Source organism: Petaurus breviceps, unplaced genomic scaffold (assembly GCF_028583685.1).
Source record: "Petaurus breviceps papuanus isolate PSGF00001 unplaced genomic scaffold, PetGlider_PUasm1.0 64, whole genome shotgun sequence".
Classification (NCBI taxonomy): domain Eukaryota; kingdom Metazoa; phylum Chordata; class Mammalia; order Diprotodontia; family Petauridae; genus Petaurus; species Petaurus breviceps.
This window is the reverse complement of record NW_027186428.1, coordinates 6,076,572-6,101,007: the sequence shown is the minus strand read 5'-3', so window position 1 is coordinate 6,101,007 and position 24,436 is coordinate 6,076,572. Positions and strand designations below refer to the sequence as shown.

Here is a 24,436-nt window from a genome sequence, read left to right as displayed (position 1 = left end):
CCCATACTACCTCTTTCACTCCCTCACAGTAAACCTACTGTTTGCGCCTATAAAACCTGTAGCAGCAAGCACCCTAGCATACCCAGGATGGCTGCTAGCACAGGTTCTTTGATCTGCTTTTCTCAAGGAAAGCAACTCAAAAAGGGTTAACAATCTTACTTTAATCAATCAAACATATATCATTTACCTAGTTCAGGGGGGAAAGTCAGCACCTTGAACTTCAGAGAATACAAACAGAAGTTACAAGCTGACAAAAGTACAGAGAAAACAACACAATTCAGCAGACAGGGCTTCTAGCTGTCTGACCGTTACATCCACACCTAGTTAGTCACCAGAGAGAGAAGCACCAACATCTGAATTTTCAAAGCCAGGGAGCTCAACAGCTGCCCAGAGTCTCATCTGGCCAAATCACACAACTCTTCCCAAAGTGAGCCCCAAAGCAAAACGTCACCTCAGATGTATACATAGCCTTCTCCAGGGTCAGAGAACACCACAACCCTCCTGACCCACTTTACTACAAAGTAACAAAAGTTGTTCCTTCCTGAAGAACAAGCCTCCCACCACAGGCTCCATGTGAGCACCAGCAGCCTATTAGGGGGAAGAGTTTATTTTCAAATAAGGAAAGGTCCTCTAATTCACCTAGGCTTATTAAGGGGCAGGGAAGATTTTCAAATTCCTATTACCATTACAAGCACTGGGCCTGGAATCAGGAAGACTTACTCAGTTCAAATCTGGCCTCAGACACTTACTAGCTGTGTGACCCTGGGCAAGTCACTTAACCCTGTTTGCCTCAGTTTCCTCATCTGTAAAAGTAACTGAGAAGGAAATGATAAACTATTCCAGTATCTTTGCCACAAAAACCCCAAATGGGGTCACAAAGAGTTAGCCATGACTCAAACAAATGAAGAACAAAACAATAATTCCATCTTCCCCAATATATATTTTCTCTATACTCAGCTTTGACCCCCATGTCCTGCCACCTGAGCCTTCCTAGGTACCATCCTAGAATCCCTTCCCAACCTCTATTCCCTTCTATTGTACCTGACCCCAGAAATCTCATCTCAGCATGACCATAACTCCCCAGCTCCTGTCCCAGGGAAGCTGGGGTTCATTCCAAAATGTCCCAGAACCACACCAATTTCACCCACTATAAATTCATCATGGAAGATATTAACTAGGTTCTCCATACTGTGCAATAAATAATCCTATTCCCCCTCTCATTTCTCATGGTGACTTTGCAGTCAGTCAGTCAGTCAGTCAGCAAGCAGTTATTAAATGTATACTATGCACTCAGGCCCTTCAGTAAGAATCAGGGATAGAAAGGAAGGCAAAAACACAGCCCCTGCCTTCAAGGACTTCACAGACCAATGGGAGAGACAACATACAAATGCCTGCGTACATACGTGCATATGAGAAAAGTCATCTCAAAGGGTTTGTCAGGCAGAGAGGGAAACTGGGACCTGGAAAGATCTCCTGCAAGAGGGATGTGACTGAGTCTCTCCCCTCATCCCTCACAGCAAAGGATGTCACTTTCTTCTTCACTGAGGAGACTGAGGGTCCTCAGACAGGAAGTGATCCATCAGTCCTGTCTCTTCCATGTTCACATATATGTGTCTATATACATATATATGTAGAAACACACACATATACATGTTTATGTATGTATACCTTCCTATGGGCAGCTAGATGGTGCAGCAGATAGAGTGCCAAGCCTGAAGTTAGCAAGACTTATCTTCCTGAGTTTAAACCTGGCCTCAGACATTTATGGGCTGTGTGACCCTGGGCAAGTCACTTAGCCCTCTTTGCCTTGGGTTTCCTCATCTGTAAAATGAGCAAAAGAAGGAAACATCATCCACTCCAGCATCTCTGCCAAGAAAAAACCCAAATGGGGTCACAAAGATGTGACTGAAAACCACCGAACAACATAGCAACTCTATATACATATGCATATATAATATACACACATATGTATATATGCATGTATATATACATATACACATATGCTATCATATATAAAATATTTAAAAATTATAATTTCTTATATCAAAGTCCTTGTCCAAGGTCAGACAGGTTGGTATGTATCAAAGGGTCAATCTGACTTCAAGCCTCTGACTACAGGGTCTAGGCTCTTTTCATCTATCTCAGTATAACCTGTAAGTGTTTATACTTCTCTATACGTGTACTCTCATACATATGCCCATGTATGTATGTGTACGTGTATACCAATGCCCACCACAGCATGCATGTGAGCCTGGTTTTCCCAAGGTTCATCTAGGACACAAACAAGGCCAGGCAGGTCCAACCCAGCTGGACAGGCCTCAAGGACTTTGTGCCTGTGGTCCAAGAATGAAGTGGCTCCTTACCAGGCTAGGTCACTTTCAGGGTAACAGATCAGTCACAGCACATCTCAAAGGCCATCTCTCCAGCAACAGAGAGGGTACAAACTGGGCTTATGGGAAAAGAACCCAACCAATGGTATCACAGATAATTGAAGTACCAAAGAATACATGTACAGATAGATGTTCTCATGCACACACACACCCCTGGGCACGCAGAGACATAGATGCATACGTGTAGATAGAAGTATGGATACCAACAGCATATCCTGAGCCCCAGCAGAAAAGAGCCCAGCTCTGGAGTCAGAGGTCTTGAGATCAGAACACAGCTTTGACATGTACCGCCTACATGACCTAGGGTGCATTATCTGACCTGCCTGGGCCACAGTTTTCTCACCTGTAAAATGAAGGGGCTGCACTAGGTGCTTTCTGAGATTACCTTCCATCTCTAAAGCTATGACCCTATATAGAGAGATTATCTGTATATGCTTTGTGTTTCTCAGCATGTTTCCAGGGCATTTCATATCAAACGTGTTCTGGCTTTCCCTAGTACACTGGGCACTTCCCTGATGGCAGCAAGGTGACTCAGCAGAGTGCAAGGACTGGAGACAGAAAGACCTAAGTTCAAATCCAGCCTCAGACACTTACTTGCTATATGACCCTAGGCAAGTCACTTAACCTCTGTCTGTCCTAGCCATCTACAAAATGAGGCCACCTACCAGGGTTGTTGTAAGAAACAAATTAAATAACATTTGTAAAGCACCTTGCAAACCTTAAAGCACTATATAAATGCTAATGCAAGTTATCATCATTGTTTATTATTATTATTACTATGATAGAATATTGGCTCTGCCTCAAACCAGGAACTCGCTAAGGTGGAAAACTATTACATCCCCTTCTGTATTCTCCTAGAACTTAATGAAAGAAAATTTTTTAAATCAACTTAGCCTAGGTTGGGATTCTGTCCACAGAGAACTCAATCCAGGAGGTTTTCCATCCAACTACACTATTTAAAAGGGATCCAGCATTACCCGGAAAAACAAACATATTGGATATCCCAAAGGCTTTGTGTGAGTGTTTCTCCCTTTTCACATGTGTGTCTAGGACATGGGTGTAAGTATGAATAGGGGAAGGAGGGAGTGAATAGAGAAGGAGGGAAGAAAGGAAAAGAGGAGGGAGAGAAGGGGTAGAGAGAGAAAAAGAGAGGGGGAAGGAGAGAGAGACAGTGAGAGACAGAGACAAAGAGAGAGAGGAAGACAGAGAGAGAGAGAGAGGGAGAGAGAGAGACAGAGAGAGAGGCTGAATTAGAGGAAAGCTCACCCTAGGATTTCCAATATTCCCTTCCCACAACATACCTCCCCTGCCACGAGTTCTGCCCTGTCCTTCACAGGGTCCCTTTGCCCATCTTGCAGAGCAGTAGACAAAACAAACAGGTATTTCCACAATCAGTAAAGATGCCCCAGGGTCCAGGACAACCAAAGCTGCCATCACCACCCAGTCACTGGAAACTCTGACAAGATCTTTTAGGTCCAGCCACTGAATCACCTAACCCTAACCCTAAATGCACCCAATCAAAACAGAGCCAGGAGAGTACAAATCCCAAAGATGCTGAAGGCAAGTGGACCCACAACCAAAGGATTCTGGTTAACATGTCCTTCTTATTCATAAGAAGCAAACCCATAAGGAAGGTACAAAGGAATCTAGAAACAATAAAATGTAGCTGACAGAACACTGGACTCCAGTGTATAAGCCTAGGTTCAAACTGCATCGTGGACATTGACTGCGTGATCATGGGTAAGTCACTTAACATCTCTGAGTTGTCCTCATCCGTGAAAAGGGGCTAATAATAGCACCTGCCTCAGAGTATTATTGTGAGAAGCCAAAGAGATAATACAGATAAAGTATTTTTCAAACCTTAAAGTGTTATATAAATTGTGCTATCACTATTGTTGTGGTTGCTATTATTCTATGTGAACAGATGGCCTAGATGAGTTTCTCCTAACTCTGAGGGTCTGTGATTGTGCTGTAATTGTCTGCAGAAATCATGTGGACACAGGATACAGTCTGTTGTGAACACCCACCCATCCCCATCCTCTCTGTAAGGAAGATGCAGACCAAGAGCATCATCATCACGCCTAAGCCTCACTGAGACTAAGAATATTCACAGAACCACCAAATCTCACTGTGTTGGCTGAGGTGTGAGAAGATGTTCATCTAATCTGAAGGAGATCAGCAGTCTCAACAATATCCCCAAGAGGCCACCCCACCTATGCCTGAAGCCCCCCTAATAGTGGTCAGACCAGGGGTGGGGGACCTGCAGCCTTGAGGTCAAACATGGCCCTCTAGGTCCTCAAGGGTGGCCCTTTGACTGAACCCAAACTTCACAGAACAAATTCCCTTAATAAAAGGATTTGTGGGGCAGCTAGGTGGTACAGTGAATGAGCATTGGCCTTGGAGTCAGGAGGACCTAAGTTCAAATCCAGCCTCAGACACTTGACACACTTACTAGCCATGTGACTTTGGGCAAGCCACTTAACCCCAATTGCCTTCCAAAAAGAAAAAAAAAATTAAAATAAAAGGATTTGTTCTGTCAAACTTTGAGTCAGTCAAAAGGCAGCACCCAAGGACCTAGAAGGCCACATGCGGCCTGGAGGTCACAGGTTCCCCACCCCTGGGCCCAACCATACACCTCCTGAAACAACCCATTCCAGGGCTGGACAGATCCAAGGAGATTTTTTTCCCCCTTACAGTGAGCTGAAGTCTTTCTCCCTGTATCTTTCCCCACTGCTCTTAGTTTACCCCTCTGGAGGTAAAAAAAACAAAATTCTAATTTCTCTTCCAACAGGGTCCTCCTTCAAAATCCGAAAAAAGGCAATCACATCCCTTCGTGTCTTCCCCAAGATCAACAACCCCAGTTCCTTCCTCTCCCGCTCTCTCTGGGCACAGCCTAGTGGCTCACTGACCTTCTTAAGATATGGTCTCCAGATGTGGCCAGACCAGGATAGGAGGCATCAGGGCTTTTACTTCTCTCCCCCCGGCTACTCTGCTTCTGGCTAATGCAGCTGAAGCTATCATGAGGCAGCAAGGTGTCACAGTAGATAGTGCCGGGCCTGCAGTCAGGAAGACTTGAGTTCAAATCCAGCCTCAGGCACTTATTAGCTGAGAGACCCTGGACAAGCCATTTAACTGCTGCCTGCCTCAGTTTCCTCAACTGCAAAATGGCGGTAATAACAGCACCTATCTACCAACGCTGCTGTGAAGATCAGAGATATTTGTAAAGTGCTTGGCACCATGCCTGGCACAGAACAGGCACCTAAAATGAGTGTCCTCTTTCTTCCACCTCCCCCACCACTCCCTAGCTTTCTAGGACTAGAAGTTGCAAAGAAGGCGCCAACCTGCCTCGGCAGAGGAAGCGTCTTCACCTGGGAGTTCCCTATAGCACTAAAATCATAGGTCCAGGCCCTGTCTATTATTATCAGAACCTTCAGATCTTTGTCACGAGAATTGCTGCTGGCTCGAGCCACTTAGCTGTGAGTACAGCTAGCATCTATAAAGTTAGTTCTCTGTGGTTAGGCACTAAAATTCTACCTCATCCACAATCAGTCACTCCTGCTGTCAAGGAGCTCACAGTCTAATGGGAGAGACGACATCCAAACAACTATGTACAAACACGCATCATGGGGGCTTGGAGCAGGCTTCCTGTAGAAGGTGGGATCTTAGCTGGGACTTGAAGGAAGACAGGAGGCAGAGAGGGATGAGGAGGGGGAGCATCCGGTAAAAATGCCCAGAGTCCAGAGATGGCACTGAATCACACATTAGTATATCTGGGGTAGAGGGAGACAACAAAGTGTAAGAAGACCGGAAAGGAGGCAGGGACTCAGCTATGAAGGATCTGAATGCCATCCACAGGATTTTATACTTTGATCCTGGAGATAATAGGGAGGCACTAGAGCTTATTGAGTATGGGAATGACTGAACTTGAGGAAGATAGATCACTTTGGTGCTGAATGGAGAGTGCATAGGTAGAGCATTGAAATTGTAATAGACCTCAGAGACCCTTTAGTCCATTTCACAAAAAGATAAACTAAGGTCTAAAGACTTTGCCAAGCTGTTGCTTAATCGTTTTTCAGTGGTGTCTGGCTCTGTGACCCATTTCAGGGTTTTCTTGGCAAAAGGTACTAGAGGGTTTTGCTACTTCCTTTTCTAGTTCATTTTACAGATGAAGAACTGAGGCAAACAGGGTTAGGTGACTTGCCCAGGGTCACACAACTAGTAAGGGTCTCAGACTAGATATGAGCTCAGGTCCTCCTGACTCCAAACTGGGCTATTTATCTACTTTGCCACCTTATGGTGCCTTATGAATTAAGGTTAATTAATTAACCCAAGCTATGTATTAATAATAACTTCCTCACATTTCTACAGTACTTAAAACTTCCATTCCTTCTTCTATAAAAAAAAGGGGGTTGAGGTGACCTTGTGCTCTGACATTCTACATTGGAAACAGGGTAGCTGAGTGGAACATGCACTAGATTTGATGTCAGAGGGCCTGGCTTCAAATCCTGGCTCTAACCCTTCTAGTTTTGTGACTTTGGACAAATCTTAGCCTCTCTGGGCCTCAGTTTCCCCATCTGTAAAGCAAGGGGTTCTACAAGATGACCTCTGATGTTCCTTCTAGCTCTAAATCTGTAGTTCTATGTCCTAAGATCCCATGCAGCTCTGCCATGCTGCATCTTAAGGTATCTTCCAGCTGTCACAGTCTATGTTCTAAGATTTCTTCCTGCTCTAACACTTTACAGGTCTCCATCCTTGAGCACAGACTCTGAGTGCTAAAAGAGCTCTTTGTACAGGCCTTTTTTTGGTGTCGTGATAAATAGTTGACCTCGGAGCCCCAGTGGAGACAACACCTCTTTCTCTTGTTTAGGAAGCACCTAAGCTCCTTCACTGTGGCTAATCTCCTAAAGAGATGTTGAGGATTTCCGGGCAGATTAAATTACACCCCTCAGTATGCACTTTGGCAGATGCTACCTCTCAGCCAGCCAGATGGCTGACAACAGTGATGGTCTCATAGAGAAAGAATGAATACCACCACCCAGGCAGCTCTCTCTCATGCCCAGGAGGGGAGGAGGGGCAGTGCCCCCCCCAATCCACTGGAGGTCTGCTCATTGGCAGGCCAAAGGAACCAGGACATAGCTCCCACTAAGCAACCATATTCTCAAAAGATAACCAACCAACAACTGCAAGGCAGAAATGCTCAGCTATCTGCCTAGTGTGGAAGGTGAGGCAGGTACCCCTCTACCTCACAAGGTTAGGCCTGATAGCCCAGATTATGCTCTCATTCTGCAAGGATTCAGAACCAAGTCCTCTGATGCTATATGCAGCATGCTTTCCAATGTCTTCAACACGTCACGTGCAATGCTGACACAGTCATTCCTCTATGCAAAGATCTGTTTTCTACTGTCTATATACAGAAGCTACAAAGCTATGGCAAGAGAAAAGTTCTGGCTTTAGGAATCAGGGGACCTGCTCTCAATCCCCAGCTCTAAAAGTTACTGGTTGTGGGACTGTGAGCAATTCACTTTGTTGCCCTGGCTCTCAGTTTCCTCAACTGAAAAATGGGGGTACTAATACTCACACTATATACCTAACAGGCCTGTGATGAAGGAAGCACTGAAGACTTGTAGAAATCACCATCATCATTATTATTGTTAGTACTGTTATTATAGGATAAAGTCCAAATGCTTCAGCCTGGCATTCAAGGCTTGGCAAGTTCTGGGTCTCACTGCACTTCCTGGTTTTTCTTACTACCACCCCTCCAAAATTCTAAGCTCCAGCCAATTGGACATTCTGAACTTCTGTCTAACACCTTGTGCTTTCCCAGCTCCAAGGTGAGAAATGTCCTGCCTCCCTTCCAATTTCTCCTCATCTTTCCACACTCAGTGCAAACAAGACCTCCTCAAAGAAACTCAATCCCCTTAAGTCCAGAGTATTTGGTCCCTCCTCTAAATGACATCCCCCTCCCAATACCCCAGGGGGATCAAATCTGCAGACAGTCTTATTATCACTAGTAGACTGAGTCCCCTGACACTTATCTCTGTGTCCTCAGAAGGCCTTGGTTCAAATCCTGACTACCACTTACTTACCTATGTGACCCTGAGAAAGTCATTTAAATCTGGGCATCAATTTTCTCATTTGTAAAATGAGAAGTTGGGTACTGCATAATCTCTGAAGGCCCTCAACAGTGACAAAGCTATTATCCTAAATTCCCAATCCAGAATATCACACAGTAGGCACTTAATAAACAAAAGAATGAAGAAAGGAGGAGGTTTTTCCATAAGACTGACTGTGTCTGTGCCTGTAATGAAAATAATCGTCCTGTTCTCTGGAAGGGTGTGGAGAAAAGAGGAGGAGAAGAGATCTCGCCCACCTCTGGAGCCAATATGTTGGCTCCTTCAGTCTCCCCCACCACAAATTCCCTATGAAACAAGAAATACTGGCTCCTCTTATGACAGCTGTGAATTCCCCAGGCCCTGTAGCACCCCCTCCTCCTGTTCTTGCCAACTTCTCCAAGCCTCACCTGGGAAGCCTAAGGCCTTTTCCCAAACCCAACCTAGCTAGTGGTTTGGCCTGAGCTAGGATTTGACTGAATCCAAACTTCACAGAACAAATTCCCTTAATAAAAAGATTTGTTATATAAAACTTGGACTCAGTCAAAAGGCCCATGAGCTTTCCATGAAGAATCAGTGGTGCCCACTAAACCCGACTATCCATGAGCTGGATCCTCTCTGGAGGAGGTAATCCACACCAGCCAAAGTCAACCAATCTCCCCTTCACCTAAGTATACAGCCCCACCAGAGAAAGCTTCAGATCATCCACAATATCATTCTCAGGCTTCCTTATAACAACCCAAGGGGGTGTCCCCAATACTATATATTACCTTATATTATCATGACCAGTGGTGGCACCAATGATATTAAGATTTTGGTCATTTTTAAGAATATACTACCATACAACTTCCCCCACCATTTTTGTAAAGTTGGAGCAGCAAAGGATTTTGACCCCTCCTCTCTAGAGGGCTAGACCCAGGTATCCTCAGACTTCCTGGTGAGAGATATGATTTTATGTGGGGAAAAGAAGTAATATTTTTTAAGAAAACTTTTTTGGCAGTTTGGAGGGTATAAATTTTAAAGTTTTATGCCTATGCATTTCATAGGAAAACTACATATTTCTTTTTTGTTAATTTTACGTTTTATCTGGAAAATGGCACATGTTTTACTATTTGTAGGAAAATACAATTCTGGAGTATTCATTAGTATTTGTGCCATCCAGTCATGCCTTCATATATGTCCTGTTGCATGTGACACCAATACTAAACAATCACCATCCCTTCAATGCTGAGATTAGGTTAGAAAGGAATGCTTTTTTTTTAGTCATGTCTGTTTTAAATTAGTAATCAATTTGAGTTTGTTGGGTTTGATTTTTTTTTTTTTTGCAGAAAAGGGGGGCGGTGTTGACAGGGAGATATCTAGAGAGACTCCTGAACTGTAAATCACATCTGAGAGGTGAACTGATGTACTAAGATGCTTTCATTACCTACAGAGATTAACAGCCCTATTCAGGAGATGAAATAGAAGCCCAAAGAAGAACAGTGGCTGAGCCCAGAACCAGGAGGCCCTTGGCAAGGATTTCCCACTAATTCAAAGTGTGGCCTTGACCAAGATTTGGTGAGCTCTGGAGCTGTCCACCTACTAATGATATTTTGTTGCTACAAGTGCCTTAGGAGAGTCAGTGCTTCTCCTGCTATGTCAGGGTAAACTGAAACAAAACCTCAGCCAGGTCTCAGAAGATGATTTGCCTAAAATCAAGTGGGAACCTGTCAGACACTAGAAGTGGTCCCCATGCTTCAGCCTAGTTGTTTGAAGCATAAAGCACCAAAACTGTGAGCACAGCTGGGTGTAATTGAGATGGTAAAGTGGTTAGAGTCCTTGACCTAGAGTCAGGAAGACCTGAGTTCAAATACTACCTCAGATATTTATTTGCTATGTGACCTTGGGCTAGTCACTTAACTTCTGTCTGCCTCAGTTTCCTCAACTGTAAAATGGGGGTTCTTGTGAGGATTAAATGAGAGAATATTTGTAAAAGGCAATGCAAACCCTAAAGCCTTATATAAATGCTAGATAATGATAAAGTACTGGGTATAAACTAAAGAAGATCTGAGATTAAATCAGATACTAACCAGTTGTGTGACCCTGGACAAGTCACTTAACATCTCTCAGCCTCAGTTTCCTCACCTGTACTATGGGGATAATAATAACTACCTCAGAGGGTTGTTGTGAGGATACAGTGAAATAACAGATGCAAAGTGCTATAAAAATGCTCTTATTATTTTTGTGAGCTTTCTTTAAAAGTTCAGCTCAAATAGCACCTCCAGCACGAAGCCTTCCTGATCCTCACGTACGCTGCTAGTGCCCCCACAAATTACCTTATATTTATTTTTGCATAAATTGTGTACATTCTTGCATAGAAGCTACATACTGTCTCACCACCCCCAGCTTGTACTTGTAACTTGGATTTTTTTATTCTAAGGATGTCTTTCCCTTTATTCCCATTACAATTCACCTTACTGGACTCAATCCAACGTTCATTCCATCTTGTTGAGCTCCTTTTACATCCTATGACCCAGATCCGCTACTAAACCTTCCTTGCTTGTATCATCTGTAAATTTGATCCAATTTAATTCAACCCATTTTATGTTTACACTGTGCAAGGAACCAAATTAGGCCCTAGTGACACAATGACAAAATCTAAACAATTTCTGACCTCCAGGGCCTCATATTCTACCAGAGTTCCACTAGGCCTTTCTCTAAGCCACAGATAAAAGTGTCAAACTCCACTGGGCTAAGGACAGATCCCTGGGGCACTCCCTTAGAGTCTGGTCACTGGAACTTATCAAAACGTTCAGGTGTCCTCACTATCTCTCTCCTTTTTGAGGGTTTTGATTCCCTAAGGCCCATTTCTGTTGTCTTTTCTAATCAAAAATCATTTTCTGGGGCGGCCAGGTGGCTCAGCAAGTAAGAACACCGGTTCCAGTGTCGGGATGACCTGGGGATCAAATCCGAGCTCAGTTACTTAGCACCACACCCAGAAATAACTGGCCATGTAACCTTGAACAAGTTACTTAACCCCAATTGCTTAGGGGCGGCCAGGTGGCTCAGTGAGTAAGAACACCGGTTCCAGTGTCAGGATGACCTGGGGATCAAATCCGGGCTCAGATACTTAGCACCACACCCAGAAATAACTGGCCATGTAACCTTGAGCAAGTTACTTAACACCAATTGCTTAAAAAAATTAAAAATTAAAAAAAATCATTTTCCTTTGCAGAGGCAGCAGAAATAACACAAGAAGTGAGTAATTCTGGACCCACTAGTGAATTCAGAGCTGGCCTCAGATCCAGGAAGATCTGGGTTCAAGCGCCACCCCTGAAACATGCAGGCTGGGTGACAAATCACTTCACTTTGCAGCACTTTAGGCAATTCTCTAAAACCACAATGATGCAGAGAAGGTGACCCTCAGGAGCAGAGGGAGTTTTCTTATCTGAGAATTCTCTATGTCAATGAAATCACAGATTCATTTGTTAGCTCTATCCTTGGTCATCCATTATGACTGTCTCATCTGCCTAGAGAAGCAGCAGCCTTATTAAAAATAATAATAATAATACTAGAAAATACCTAACATTTAGCACTTTAACAATTATTATCTCACTTGATTCATTGTAAAGGAAGGTGCTACTATTATTTCCTATTTTACAGATGAGAAAATTGTGGCAAACCGAGGTTCAGTGACTTGCCTAGGGTCTGATTTGAAAGAGGGTCTTCCTGACTCTAGACCTGGCACACTATCCACAGTCTCAAATGTTTGCTAAGTGAATGACATTTATAAGCTGCATTGCATCCAGAAGACGACAGGAGAGATCTAAAGACTGATTATTCCATATGAGGATCAATTAAAGGAACTAGAGACATTTAGCAACTGGCCCTAGAGGGACATAATCACTGCCTTCCAGCATTGGAAGGGCTACTGTATCAGAGAAGGATTAGGCTTGCTTGGTTGGGCCTCCCAAGGCAAAACGAGAAATAATGTTGTGTGTAGGAGAAGAGAAGTTACAGGGAGATGGCGTCAGCTAAATATAAGAAAAAATGTCATTACAACTAGAAATAACCAACCATGGAATGGGCTGACTCAGAAGAGTGAGCTTGCCATCACTAGGAAGGCTGGATCACCACTTGTGAGGGATGCTGTAACAAGGTACAGGTTGAACCCCCGAGGTATCTTCCATGGCTGGAGTTCTCCATGCCAAGGGGCTAGAAGACGTGCTATGTATCTGTATTTGTGTCCCTACTCTGTACACTTGTGTTGCACGTGTCATATTCTGACTGGTATTATACTCATCTGTACCCATGTTTGATCTCCCCCTTATTCAGGGGGGTCCTGCAGCTGGCTTGTTAAGTTTTTACTGTGAGCACTGAAACCTTAGAAATTAGCAAATGCTACAAATCAGGACTTGATTTAGTGTTTGTTTGCTCATCTAGCCTTAAGAAAGTGAAGGAGAAATGTATTAAGATTATACATTAAACTTAAAAGTGTGTGGTACAGGACAGCTAGGTAGCACAGTGAATAGAGCACCGGCCCTGGAGTCAGGAGGACCTGAGTTCAAATCCATCCTCAGACACTTTCTTACTAGTCATGTGACCTTGGGCATGTCACTTAACCTCAACTGCCCTGCAAAAAAAAGTATGTGGTATGTTTTTAGAGAGCTGGTTGTTAAACATTTACCAGCAGACCACTGTCCTTATTCAGCAGCATCATGTAGTGGTTTATGATAGTGGTATTAGTGGAAACAGTGGTAGTAGGAGTATTAGAAACAACAGTAATAATAGGTAGCATTTCTGTAGCACTTTAAGGTTTGACAAACACTATCTCACAACAACCCGGGGAGATAGGTGCTATTATAATCCTCATTCCACAAATGAAGAAACAGGCTCACAAAGATGAAGTGACTTGCCCACAGTCATCTAACTAATAAGTATCCAAGGTGGAATTTGAATTCAAGCCTTCCTGGCTCCAAATTCAGTGCCATAAATGCTATCCCATGCTGCCTATTTCATAACAGAAACAGAACTGAACTTGACACCAGAGAATCTACGTTTGGACCATAGCCCTATGAGAACTTTAGCTATGTGACCCTAGGTAGCTCACTGGGTCTCATCTGTAAAATCAGGAGTCCCTTCTAGTCTAATCAATCTGTGACTAGAATTGTGTCCATGAGGACAGGAGACTGGACTTCCTGTCCCTGACAATGAGCAAACCAAAGGCACTTAAAACATTTGTTCATATTCCATAGGATGACTGATCATTCCAAGTCATTCTTGTTCAGATTTGCATCATCATCATAGCCATCATCTCCCTGCCTCTAGCCTCTCCCCTTTCCAGGATATTATTCATATAGCTGGCAAAACAATCTTCCTAAACCCCCTGGCTCTAGTCACATCACTCTCTTATAAAATTTTTTTAAAAAACAACACAACTAAAGTCAATTTTCAGTGGCTCCCTATTACCTCCAGAACTAAAGAAAAACTTCTTAAGCTTTTTTCAAGGTCCTTTACAATCTAACTCCAACATACTTTTCCAGGCTTCTATCACATTCTTCACCTTCACACACCTTACATTCTGACCCAACTAGCCTACTCCCTGCTCCTTTAATTCATCCTGCCTTTCCCAGCCTCCATGCATTTACTGATGTCGCCTCTTCCCCATCACCTAGAATGACCTCCTTTCCAAAATCCCTTTCTTCCCCCAAGGCCCAGCTCAAGAGTCACTGTCTTATGCTGAAAAAGAGCTCTTCCTTCTCAAAATTTCTTAGAGCACTTTACTTGGATCTCACCAATGTTTCTATTCTCTTCTTTGAATCATAGTTATTTGTATACCACTCACAGTCTCTTTCCCAGTAGATTATAAGCTCCCTGAGGGCAAGGAATGTGAGTTTGTCTTTTTTTCCATCTTTGTATTCTCTGCACATAGAGGTAATTAATAAATGTTCATTGGTTTGAACAAAACTGAATTGATGCCCAAGTTTCAACCACCAGCATCAACACACCAAGCTTCACCCATTCCCCAGGCAGACTGAGCTAGGCTGGGCTGGGCAGGCCAGGCCCTTGGCATGACTCACTGTGAAAAACACAAACATAGACTCCCAACCCCAAACAAGGATGAACTGCAAAGGTAAAATGCAATGAGAAAGCATAAAGGGTGTGAGTACTGTGCAAATCTAACCCAGGCCCAAAGTCAGGGACTGACAGAAATTAGGTTAAATAAGAATATCTGTCTGGGAATTAAGTGACCTGGGTTCTAATCTCATTTCTGCCTCTACCTCTGTATGACCTTGGACAATTGTCCTTGCCTCTTTGGACCTCAGTTCCTCCATCTATAAATGAAGGGGTCAGACTTCACTAAATGGTTTTTAAGTCCCTTTCCTATTTTGATACTCAATGTTCTATGTTCTAAACATTCTTTCCATCTCCAACCTTCTGTGTTCTTCATTCTAAGATTCATGAGAACCTTAAAGGCTAAGTTTTAAGGTCTAAATTGCCTTCCAGTTCTGATAGCTTTTGTTTTGGATTAAGAGCCTCCCATTTCTGATATCCTATATATTCTCTCCTCTCCCTCCCTCTCTCTTTCTCTCTCTCTCCTAGACATATATAGATCTCCTACATATACATATAAATCCTATATATTATATATAAATCCTAGATATTATATATAAATCCTAGATATTATATAAATATACATATCCTATATATTCTAAATGTCCTTCCAGCTTTTACACTTCATGATCTTTGTTCCACAGTCTCTTTGAGCACTGGACAGCTATACTAACTTTCTAACCTCTTCCCCCTCCTCTGTAAAATGAGGGAGTTGAGCTAGACTGTCCCTTCTAGAACCCATTTTGAATGAGTCTCATAATCTAATAGGAATCAGGTGATAAGCACATTATTCAGTCTCTCTCTTGCCCCAGTCTCTAACCCAGTTCCCTCCAGAAAATGGATCTGTGCCCTATTCTGCATGGGCAACTATGGTTACCCCCATTGACAGTATGCAACTGCCCCCTTTGACAGCAACTGAAAGACTGAGAATTAGGACTAACAGGCAACAAGAATCACAAAATCTCAGACCAGGAAGGGACCTCTGAGATTCCACCCCAAACCAATACTACATCAGAAATACTCCCAATGATACACTAGACAAAGGGGTATGCATGAAACCCTCCAAGTTATAAGGAAATCACTACCCTCTGAAGCATCCCACCCCACTCTTTTAGACATGGGAACCCATTGACCAGCACTCTCAGGGACCAGTTGACACAAGAGGCACCTGAAGGCTGGGGTTTCCATGACAGGTTCATTCCAGTCAAGAAAACTAGCCCTTCCCCCAAGTCACATTTACCTGAAGCATTAGTTCACAGTCATCCCGACCAACAAATATCATTTCTCTTGGCAGCCGGTGGCGGGTGCCACTGCTGCTCACCAGAAACCATGATGTCACACTCATCTTGTTAGCTGTCACTTCCTCTTTGAGCTTCCTGAAAAAAAAAAGGTGGGGGAGGAAGATGAGATATTGGACCTTAAGACCTGGGTTCGAATTCTGACTCTTTCACTTACTACCTGTGAAAGCATGAGAAAAATCACTCACCATGAGTCTCAGTTTCCTTATCTGCAAATGAGGCTAGCCTAAATTAGTAATGTCAAACTCAAATAGAAATGGATCCCTACAGACTGTATACTGAATTAGAAAACCAAAGACTAACATTAGCTATGTTGTATTATGGGCAGCTAGGTGGCAAAGTGATAGATTGCTGGGCTTGGAGTCAGGAAGACTCATTTTCATGAGATCAAATCTGACACTTACTAGCTATGTGACCCTGGGCAAGTCACTTAACCTTGTCTATCTCAATTTCCTCATCTGGAGCTGGACAAGGAAATGGCAAACTATCGCTAAGCCAAGAAAACCCCAAATGGGATCACAAAGAATCAGACATGTCCTCAATCACAACAATAACAACATGTCATACTGTATTTTTTTTTAATTCTCAATTACATTTTAATCTGGTTCCCAAGGGCTGCAGTATTTTGTAGTTCTCGAGGGTCCCTAGTTTGACACCTCTAAATGACATCATATAAATGATCTCTAAGGTCCCTTACAACTCAAAACTTTGTAATTCATTCATTCAACAAATATTTATTGAGCACCTGCTGTATATAAAGCTGTATCCTTCTTCAAAGTGATTTATTTGTTTATTTTTGCTCTTTGGAAGGCAACTGGAGTTAAGTGACTTGGCCAAAGTCACACTCCTACTAAGTGTTAAGTGTCTGAGGCCAAATTTGAACTCAGGTCCTCCTGACTCCAGGGGGGTGCTCTGTTCACTTCACCACCTAGCCTACCCCTTCAAAGTGATTTAAAGTTTAAATAAGGCAGACTTCCTGCCCTCACAGTGTTCACAGTCTAGTAGGGACATAAAACACAAACCCTGATCACTATAATAATAGTCTTACATGATAAGTGCATTATAGTGAACTTAATGTGATTCATATAACCGAGAAGGCTTCCTGCCAGGGAGGGGGCAGGGTCAGAAAGGAGTAAGACTTCTGCTCATAGCTTAGGTTTATACCTTGAGGCCAGCAGGGAAGATAAGAACCAGCAGTTCTTAACTTCAATGTTACAAAAACAAATGGTAGGATATTGCCTGTTTGTTGGAGCTGTTCTAGATGGCTTCTAAAGTTCCTTCTAGCTCTAAATCCTATGATTTATGATAAGTTCATTTCTAAGACCCCTGAAGCTCTAATAATACACCTTATTCTCTAGCAGCTCCCAAAAAAGTATCCTTGAGGTGGCTAGGTGGCACAGTGAATAGAGCATAGGCCCTGGAATTAGGAGGACCTGAGTTCAAATCCGGACTCAAACACTTGACACACTTAGTAGCCGTGTGACTTTGGGCAAGCCATTTAACCCCAATGGTCCTCCAAAAAAAAAAGTATCCTTGATCAAGACAACCTCACATAGAACCACTGCCCAGGGCCTTACCCACTGCCTCAAGGACTGCCTGTCCCCAAATGAGGCTACATGGTGGAAGCCAAGGATCCTGAGACATGTTTCACCCTGTTCTCTATTCTGCTATGAGAGAAGACAAAGGATCTTCCCTCAGAGAGCTCATAATTTAGGGGGCGAGAAGGGAAGGGGACAAGCATGAGACTGAAATTCTGCCCTTGGGGAGTATGGTCCTGGTGTGACCAAGGATCCAGGTTTCACTCTCAGAAAAACACCCTAATCAAAGGACAATTCATGATGAGAGGAGGGGAGCAGGTATGCCCTGTAATTCTAACTGAATAAAGGGTTAGAGGAAAGATCACTGAGGCTGGGAACAAGTAGGGGAAGATTCTGAAAGGTAATGAGATTTGAGCTATTTATTGAATGAAGGTCAACATTTGGAAGCAGAGAAACCCACATTCTAGCCTAGTGTGTGCCTTGGATGATAGTAGGGGAGTCTCCCTAATTTTGAGGATTGTAAAGAGACCAGCCAATCTTAATTCAGTAATGGGATCATAATAGATAGAGGGGATTTAGAGCTGGAAGAGGCCTTAGAAATTAACTAATCACAGAATCCTAGGATTTAGAACTGGGAGGGACTTTAAAAGCCATCTAGAACCAATAGGCCATATCCTACTATTTGTTTTTGTGTAGCACTTGAGCTAAGAACATGTTTTTTTTAACACTTTTAAATAAAGTCCCTTTGGGCTATAGTTTGCTGACCCCCTGATGTCAACCAGCTTTCTAATTTTACAGATGAAGAAACAAATGTCCAGAATGGGCCAATATTTAGTGCTCTTTCCTGTTTCTCATTTTCCCCCTTTTAGTATGTAGGTAAACTGAGGCCCAAGGAGGGGAATGACTGCCTCAGGTCACACAGGAAATAACAGAGAGATTCAGTCCTAGGGTTTTTCTCCTTCTCTGCTGTTACGTCATCACTAAGTTTGATTCCAGGTCCAATCTGGTACTCAACACACCAGACTGGGTTATGGGTCATGTTTCTTCCCTTGCCCCTCTCACATTTAGGCATATTAGAAAGTGATTCAGTAAGATACAGGAGATATCGTAAAGAAACAGAAACTATCACTAAAAACTTGTTTTAAAAAAGAAAATGATTCAGTTAGAACAGATTTGTATCAAAACCTTGGTTAAAGCTAAAATACTACCCCCACTCTAGCCTCAGGCCTTTCTTCCTTTTGGCCAAAGGAATCACCTAGTTCTCTCTAACTGCTGTCCAGCACGGGGGAGGGAAGTGCTCCTCCCAGAAGGCTGCTGAGCTTGGTTCCACCTTCCTCTCTGCCGTACACACCCTGGGTAAGGGCCTCAAGCCTCAGAGACACCCAGCATCATGAGCCAGCCAAGGGCTGGAGTAACACTAGCTCCTGCCACAGAACATCAGCTGATAAGCATGGTCAGGCCTGTTGTCCAAGAGGGGGGAGTGGGTTGGAGGTTATCAAGAATACAGCTTCATTGAATACAGGCCTTCCTATTTAAACGTGAACAGTGAGTGCTGATACCATCTGATCATTCACTCCAGGAAAAGCCAGGAGAGGCATGGTAGGAAGCACCGAAATCATCACAACAGACTTGTGATGACTGCCAATTCAGCTGCCTGATCATCTGGGAACCAGGAAAATTCCTACCCCACTCCAAGCTTCCTAGGGTCCAAGACCCTGGTTCTGAGCGAAATGCTGCTTTTCCATCACTAGGACAATGAGTCTGGCTTAAATTAACATGACTCCTTCCTGGTTCCTGGCTACAGTCCAACCAGGACCCACAGATTACTTGACTCTATCATGAGCGTAGCTGACATTTCTACTGTGCTTTATGGTTTATAAAGGAGACAGAATGAGGACTGGACTTGTAATTTCATTGGCCTTGGTGAGGAAACTCCCTCTACCATGCAGGCTAGCACCACCTTTTTGGTCTGTAATCTTAGAGAGTATCCTAGGCAACTTGTCCACAGTCATATATAGCCACTACATGTCAGAAGCGGTACTTGGCTCTACAGCCAGCTTAAACAAAAACAAGTCATCCCAAAATCTCTCAGCTCCCGGCATTTTCTTTGGCTGTCCCCCATGCCTAGAATGCTCTCCCTCCTTCTCTCTACCTCCTGGCTCCCTAACTTACTTCTTCAAGTCTAAGCTAAAACCCCATCTCCTACAAGAAGCCATTCCTGATCCCCCTAAATTCTAGTTAATTATTTCCTATTCATCCTTGATATAGTGTGTTTGTACATATCTGTTTGCCCTGAGCTAAAAAAAAAGAGAAGGAACTCTTTTGCTTTTTTTTTTAACACTGGGCCTGGCACACAGTGGGTGCTTAATAAATGCTTACCAAATTATTGACTCAATATTCACTACTCCAGAAGGCCTCTCTGTGAAGCTGGATTCTTTGTGATTTACAGATATGCCACCCATCAGAATACATGGGAAAACAGACCACGTGACACACTTGGTAAGTCTACCCATGTTAGTTTAAAGGCGAGATTTACCAAGTTATTTGAAATTTCAGGGTCTGGACAGAGGCTCTATTCAGAGTAGGCCTTAATTAGACAAGGGGTTCCCAGGGAAAGTCCAGGTTTCTCCACGCCCTCTGGGTTTCCTCTTCTTTCATAATGTGTCTCCAAGCTACCTTTCTAGTACTCTTACACATTCCACCTCTGTACATACTCCATGTTTCAGCCAAATTGGCCAATTTGCTGTTTTCTGAGCAAGCTATGGCACAGGCAGTCACCTAGGCCTCACTTCTACTTTTTTACAATCTCTGACTTCCTTCAAGTCTCAATTTATATTTTATCCCCTATAGGAAGGGGCAACTGTGGGCACAGTGGATAGTGGACCAGGCCTGGAATCAGGGAGACATGAGTTCAAATCCAGCCTCATACACTTCCCAGCTGTGTGACCCTGAGCAAGTCACTTAACCCTATTTGCCTCAGTTTCCTCAACTGTAAAATGAGCTAAAGAAGGAAATGGCAAACCACTCCAGCATCTTTGCCAAGAAAACCCCAAATGAGACCACAAACAGACACAACTAAAAGTAACTGAACAACAACTTTAGTCCTTTATGAAGTCTAGTTGTTAGCACTGTTGCCTCAAATCATGCATATGCTTTGCATCTTAAGCATCCCACTCCAGAATGTAATCTCCTGGGGGGCAGGCAAGACTGTTTTGTTTTTGTCTTGGTATATCCAGTATCTAGCACACATTTAGGTGCTTACCATAGATCTATTCACATGGTATTGGTTCAGAGGTCAGTGAAGTATAGCATCTCAAACAGCCAAGCTTTAAGAAGGCATCTAATCTAAACCCTTCCTGAGCAGGACTCTCTTCTTCACTCCACAAAACCATCCACAATCTTCCTCAAAGACTTCAAACAAAGAGGAATCCACTGTCACATGAAGCAATCTTTCTAGTCTTGTACTGCTCTAATGGTTAGGAAGTTTATTCCTTATTATTCCAACTCCCCATAATTTAGTCTTCTAAATTCAGTGCTAAAGGGACCTGAGAGGCTTTCTAGTCCAAACCTTTCACTGTTCACAAGGGGAAACTGAAGTTAAGGAATTTGCACACAAGTAGCAAGAGTCAAAGGGCCCCAGTTCTGTCCTCTGGGCAACTAGGGAAAATATGTATTTGTTTCTGTGGACCTCCCTCCTCCATCCTCTTCACATACCTATTTCAAAGGCCCTTGCTCTAAGGTAGCTGCCAACCAATCCCCTAAAATATGTTTGCAAATAAGATTTTTAAAGTCAGACCTATTCCTCTAGGGGCATTCTATTCCATTTAATTCTACTACTGAGGTATAGGAGGAAAAAAAAATCTTGACCTGATACCAATTTGCTTTGTGACCTAGGACAAGTCACTTCTTTCTGGGACTGAAGATTTTATCTGTTAAATGAAACTGCTGGAGGAGATGATCCCTTCCAATTCTGCTCTGGATTCTGTCTTTCATTCAGCACTTTTCTCCCTTTTCCTTATCACCTTCACACTGAGAATCCTGGAGCCCTAGAACAAAAAGGAACAAGAATGTGTCTAACCCAAGCTCTTCCCAAGCACTACTGCTCCTGAGACTGGAGTCTTCTCATCTACATCAAACCTGGTTAAAAAAAAATAATTCAGACAAAGGAAAACAAAGAACTAGCATCAGTCAGATGCGTTATTGAAAAATATCGGTTTAAAACAAAGAAGAACTTCCAGAATGGGCTGCCTTAACAGGTAGTGAGCACCCTATTCCTGGAAGTATTCAAACAAAAGCCAGATAATAATTATACTAATTTACATTCCTGTAGAATTTTTTTAACTTTAAAGCATGTTCCTCACAACAACCCAGTGAGGTAAGCAGTCTTCATATTAACCCCATTTTAGAGCTAAGGACACTGAAACTGACAAAAATAAAGTGACTTGCCAGAGATGATGAAGCTTATGCCAAACTCCTAAGATGACAGGGATAAGAGAGAAGGTATGGATGAGCCAACCACCCCCCTCCCCACACGCATACATACACTCCAGACCCAAAGCATGGAGTTACTTCGCACTACCCAGCAGGCAATCCTGTCCTGTCCAGTCCCATCCCAACTACTTAGGGTTTCAGTCCTTTACTAGCATTGGCTGAGGGGAAAATAATCCACATCATGAACTCTTCCCTCAGAAGAAACTGAGCCTTCACTGGAAGAAACTACAGAAGCCCTAAATTCAAGGATTGAGAGAGGCAAGCAGACTGGCAAGGGAAAGGGGGGTGGGGAAGGGAAATCAGATAGAGAGGAGATAGGAAGAAAGGGTAAGGCAGACAGAGACAGTAGGGAAGGGAGAGATGGAGAGACAAAAGGGATGGGAGAGAAAGAGATAACAGAGAGAAGAGACACAGACAGCAGGGAGGAGAGAGACAGAGACTGGAAGATGAAGAGTCTGTGAAACACAAGAGTGGGGGGAAGAGACACAAGGGCAGGGAGTAGAGACAAGAACAGAGGTGAGGAAGACAGAGACACGGGCTGGAGAAGAGACAGAGCAAGAGACAAGAGCGCTGGAAAATATATAGGTAAATAAAGGATGAGAAAGACAGAGGAAAGACAGAAGGAGGATAGGATAAAAGGGACATGAAAGGAAAATAACAGGGACATGGAAAGAGGAAGGCAGGGAGGAAAGAAGAAGGGAGGAGAACAGGAACGGGGAAGGAGAAGGTAGGGAGGAAAGAAGGGAAGAGAACAGGGAAAGGGGTGGGCAGAGAGGAAAGAAGGGAAGAGAATATGGGCATGGAAAGGGGGAGGCAGGGAGGAAAAAGAACGGAGGAGAACAGAAACGTAGAAGGAGGAAAAAGAAGGAAGAGGCAGGGACAGGGAAGGAGGGAGGAGGGGGGGAAAAGAGGCCTTATCCTGAATCAGCGCTCACCCCTCTCGCAGCAATGGCTGCGGCCTTAGGAGCCATCCCCGCCCCGCAGAGATTCAGAGGCGACAGCCAGAGACACTCCCACCCCCAGCCATCAACCCCAGTCCCTCTTCCCAATCCTCGGGGTCACTGGCCTCCCCTCCCCCCCCCCCCCCCCCCCAACCCCAGGCCAAGTCTGAAAGTGGGAAAGTGGGACAGTGCGACAGGATGACAGACCCTCCCCTCCCCCAGCCCCGCCGCTGCGCTGACAGTCCAGGCGGGGGTGGGGTGGAGGGGTCTGGCCCGGGCCGCACCTGGGGACACCAGGGGCGCGCGCCTTTGTCTGGCTGGGGAGAGGGCGGAGCGCGCGCCAGGTGGGCCGGGGGCCCCCCTGCAGTGAGCGGGTTTCCCTAGCCCAGGTTCTCTCCCGTGCCCACGCAGGTGAGGGGCGGGGCGGGACGAGGCCGGCAGCTGGAGGAGGAGAACCGGACGCGGAGGGGTGGGGGAGACTCACTCACCTGCTCCGGCCTCGGGTCCCCCAGTCCAGGGCCCGGGCTCCTGCCAACAGCTCCGCCGCCGCAGCCGCCACCTCCTCCTCCCTGTCCTCCAGGCGCGGGGCCGGCGGGAGCCTGGGGCGCGGCGGCCGCGCAGCCCGGGCCCTGCCCGGCCCGGCCCTCCCGGCTCTGCGCGGCGCGGAGGCGCGGCTCGGCGGCTAGGACATGGCCCCGGCTGAGCGGGGCCGGCTCGCCAGCCCGCCCCGGCCCCGGCTCAACCTCAGCGGCCAGGGGAGCAGGAGCGGGAGCAGCAGCGGGAGCAGGAGCAGCAGCAGCGCCGCCGGCGGCCCTCGCCAAGCAGGTTACTGACGTCTGCAGGAGGCTCCAGCCCAGCCCGCCCCTCCCTCTGTCTGCGGCCCGGCCCCTTCCAGGCTCCCTCTCCAGCCCCTCCTTCCCTCCCTCTCTCCGCCCCCACTTCTTCCAGTGCAGGAAATCCAGGTTAGGGCCGAGGGAGCTGGGAACCAGGTGTGCGCTGCGCGCCCAGGGGGATGGGAAACGGGGATGAGGCTAAAAATGAGGATGAGGATGAGGATGAGGAAGATTTGGGCTCAGGCTCAGGGCTGTGAGATGAAGCCCGGGGCTGCAGCCTCTTTCCATCCCGCAGTCTGCAGCCCAGACCCACCTCCGCCTCCTACCCACCTCGAGCGCACAAATCCAGAGTGTTAAAGGAATACTGCTAGGATGCCAGGGCGCGTGGCAGAAGTGAAATGAGGTCTAGCGACAGCCCGCTCCCTCCACGGCCCAACAACCCCCTTTCCAAGAAGAAGGCTCTGCGCTAACTCCGGGAGCCCTACTAAGTCCCAAAGGGAACGAGATGGAACGAGGAGAGTCTGGGATCCCGGTCGCCCCATTCTTGTGCGTCCTGCCCCACCTTCTCCCGGGAGAGGGCACTGCACTCCTTCTGTGAACCCTCTCAGTGGACCCAGGGCCGAGGTTCAGACCAGGCTCCCTATTTAACAGGGCTCAGAGTGACCCTGGCTCCTGTCCAAGGGAAGCAGGTTAACGCTTAACCAGGCGCCTCCACCCCATACTTCAGCCCCAGCTTTGGCCC

General features: G+C 45.1%; 1 protein-coding gene across 3 annotated transcripts in view; it reads right to left on the bottom strand.

The window, feature by feature from the left end:
* CEP170B (centrosomal protein 170B) overlaps positions 1-23,491 on the bottom strand; it is a 132,719-nt gene extending 109,228 nt beyond the window's left edge. For 2 of the 3 annotated variants that reach the window (XM_069103834.1, XM_069103836.1), the window contains exons 1-2: positions 23,350-23,491; positions 15,834-15,969 (exon numbers count right to left, since the gene is read on the bottom strand). In XM_069103834.1, coding sequence (XP_068959935.1) covers positions 15,834-15,938 — 105 coding nt within the window. In that variant the 5' untranslated portion in view covers positions 15,939-15,969; positions 23,350-23,491. Of the gene's footprint in view, positions 1-15,833; positions 15,970-21,296; positions 21,476-23,349 lie in introns of all 3 variants that reach the window. The other variant, XM_069103835.1, reaches the window with a different exon arrangement.
* Between the last annotated feature and the right edge of the window lie 945 nt (positions 23,492-24,436).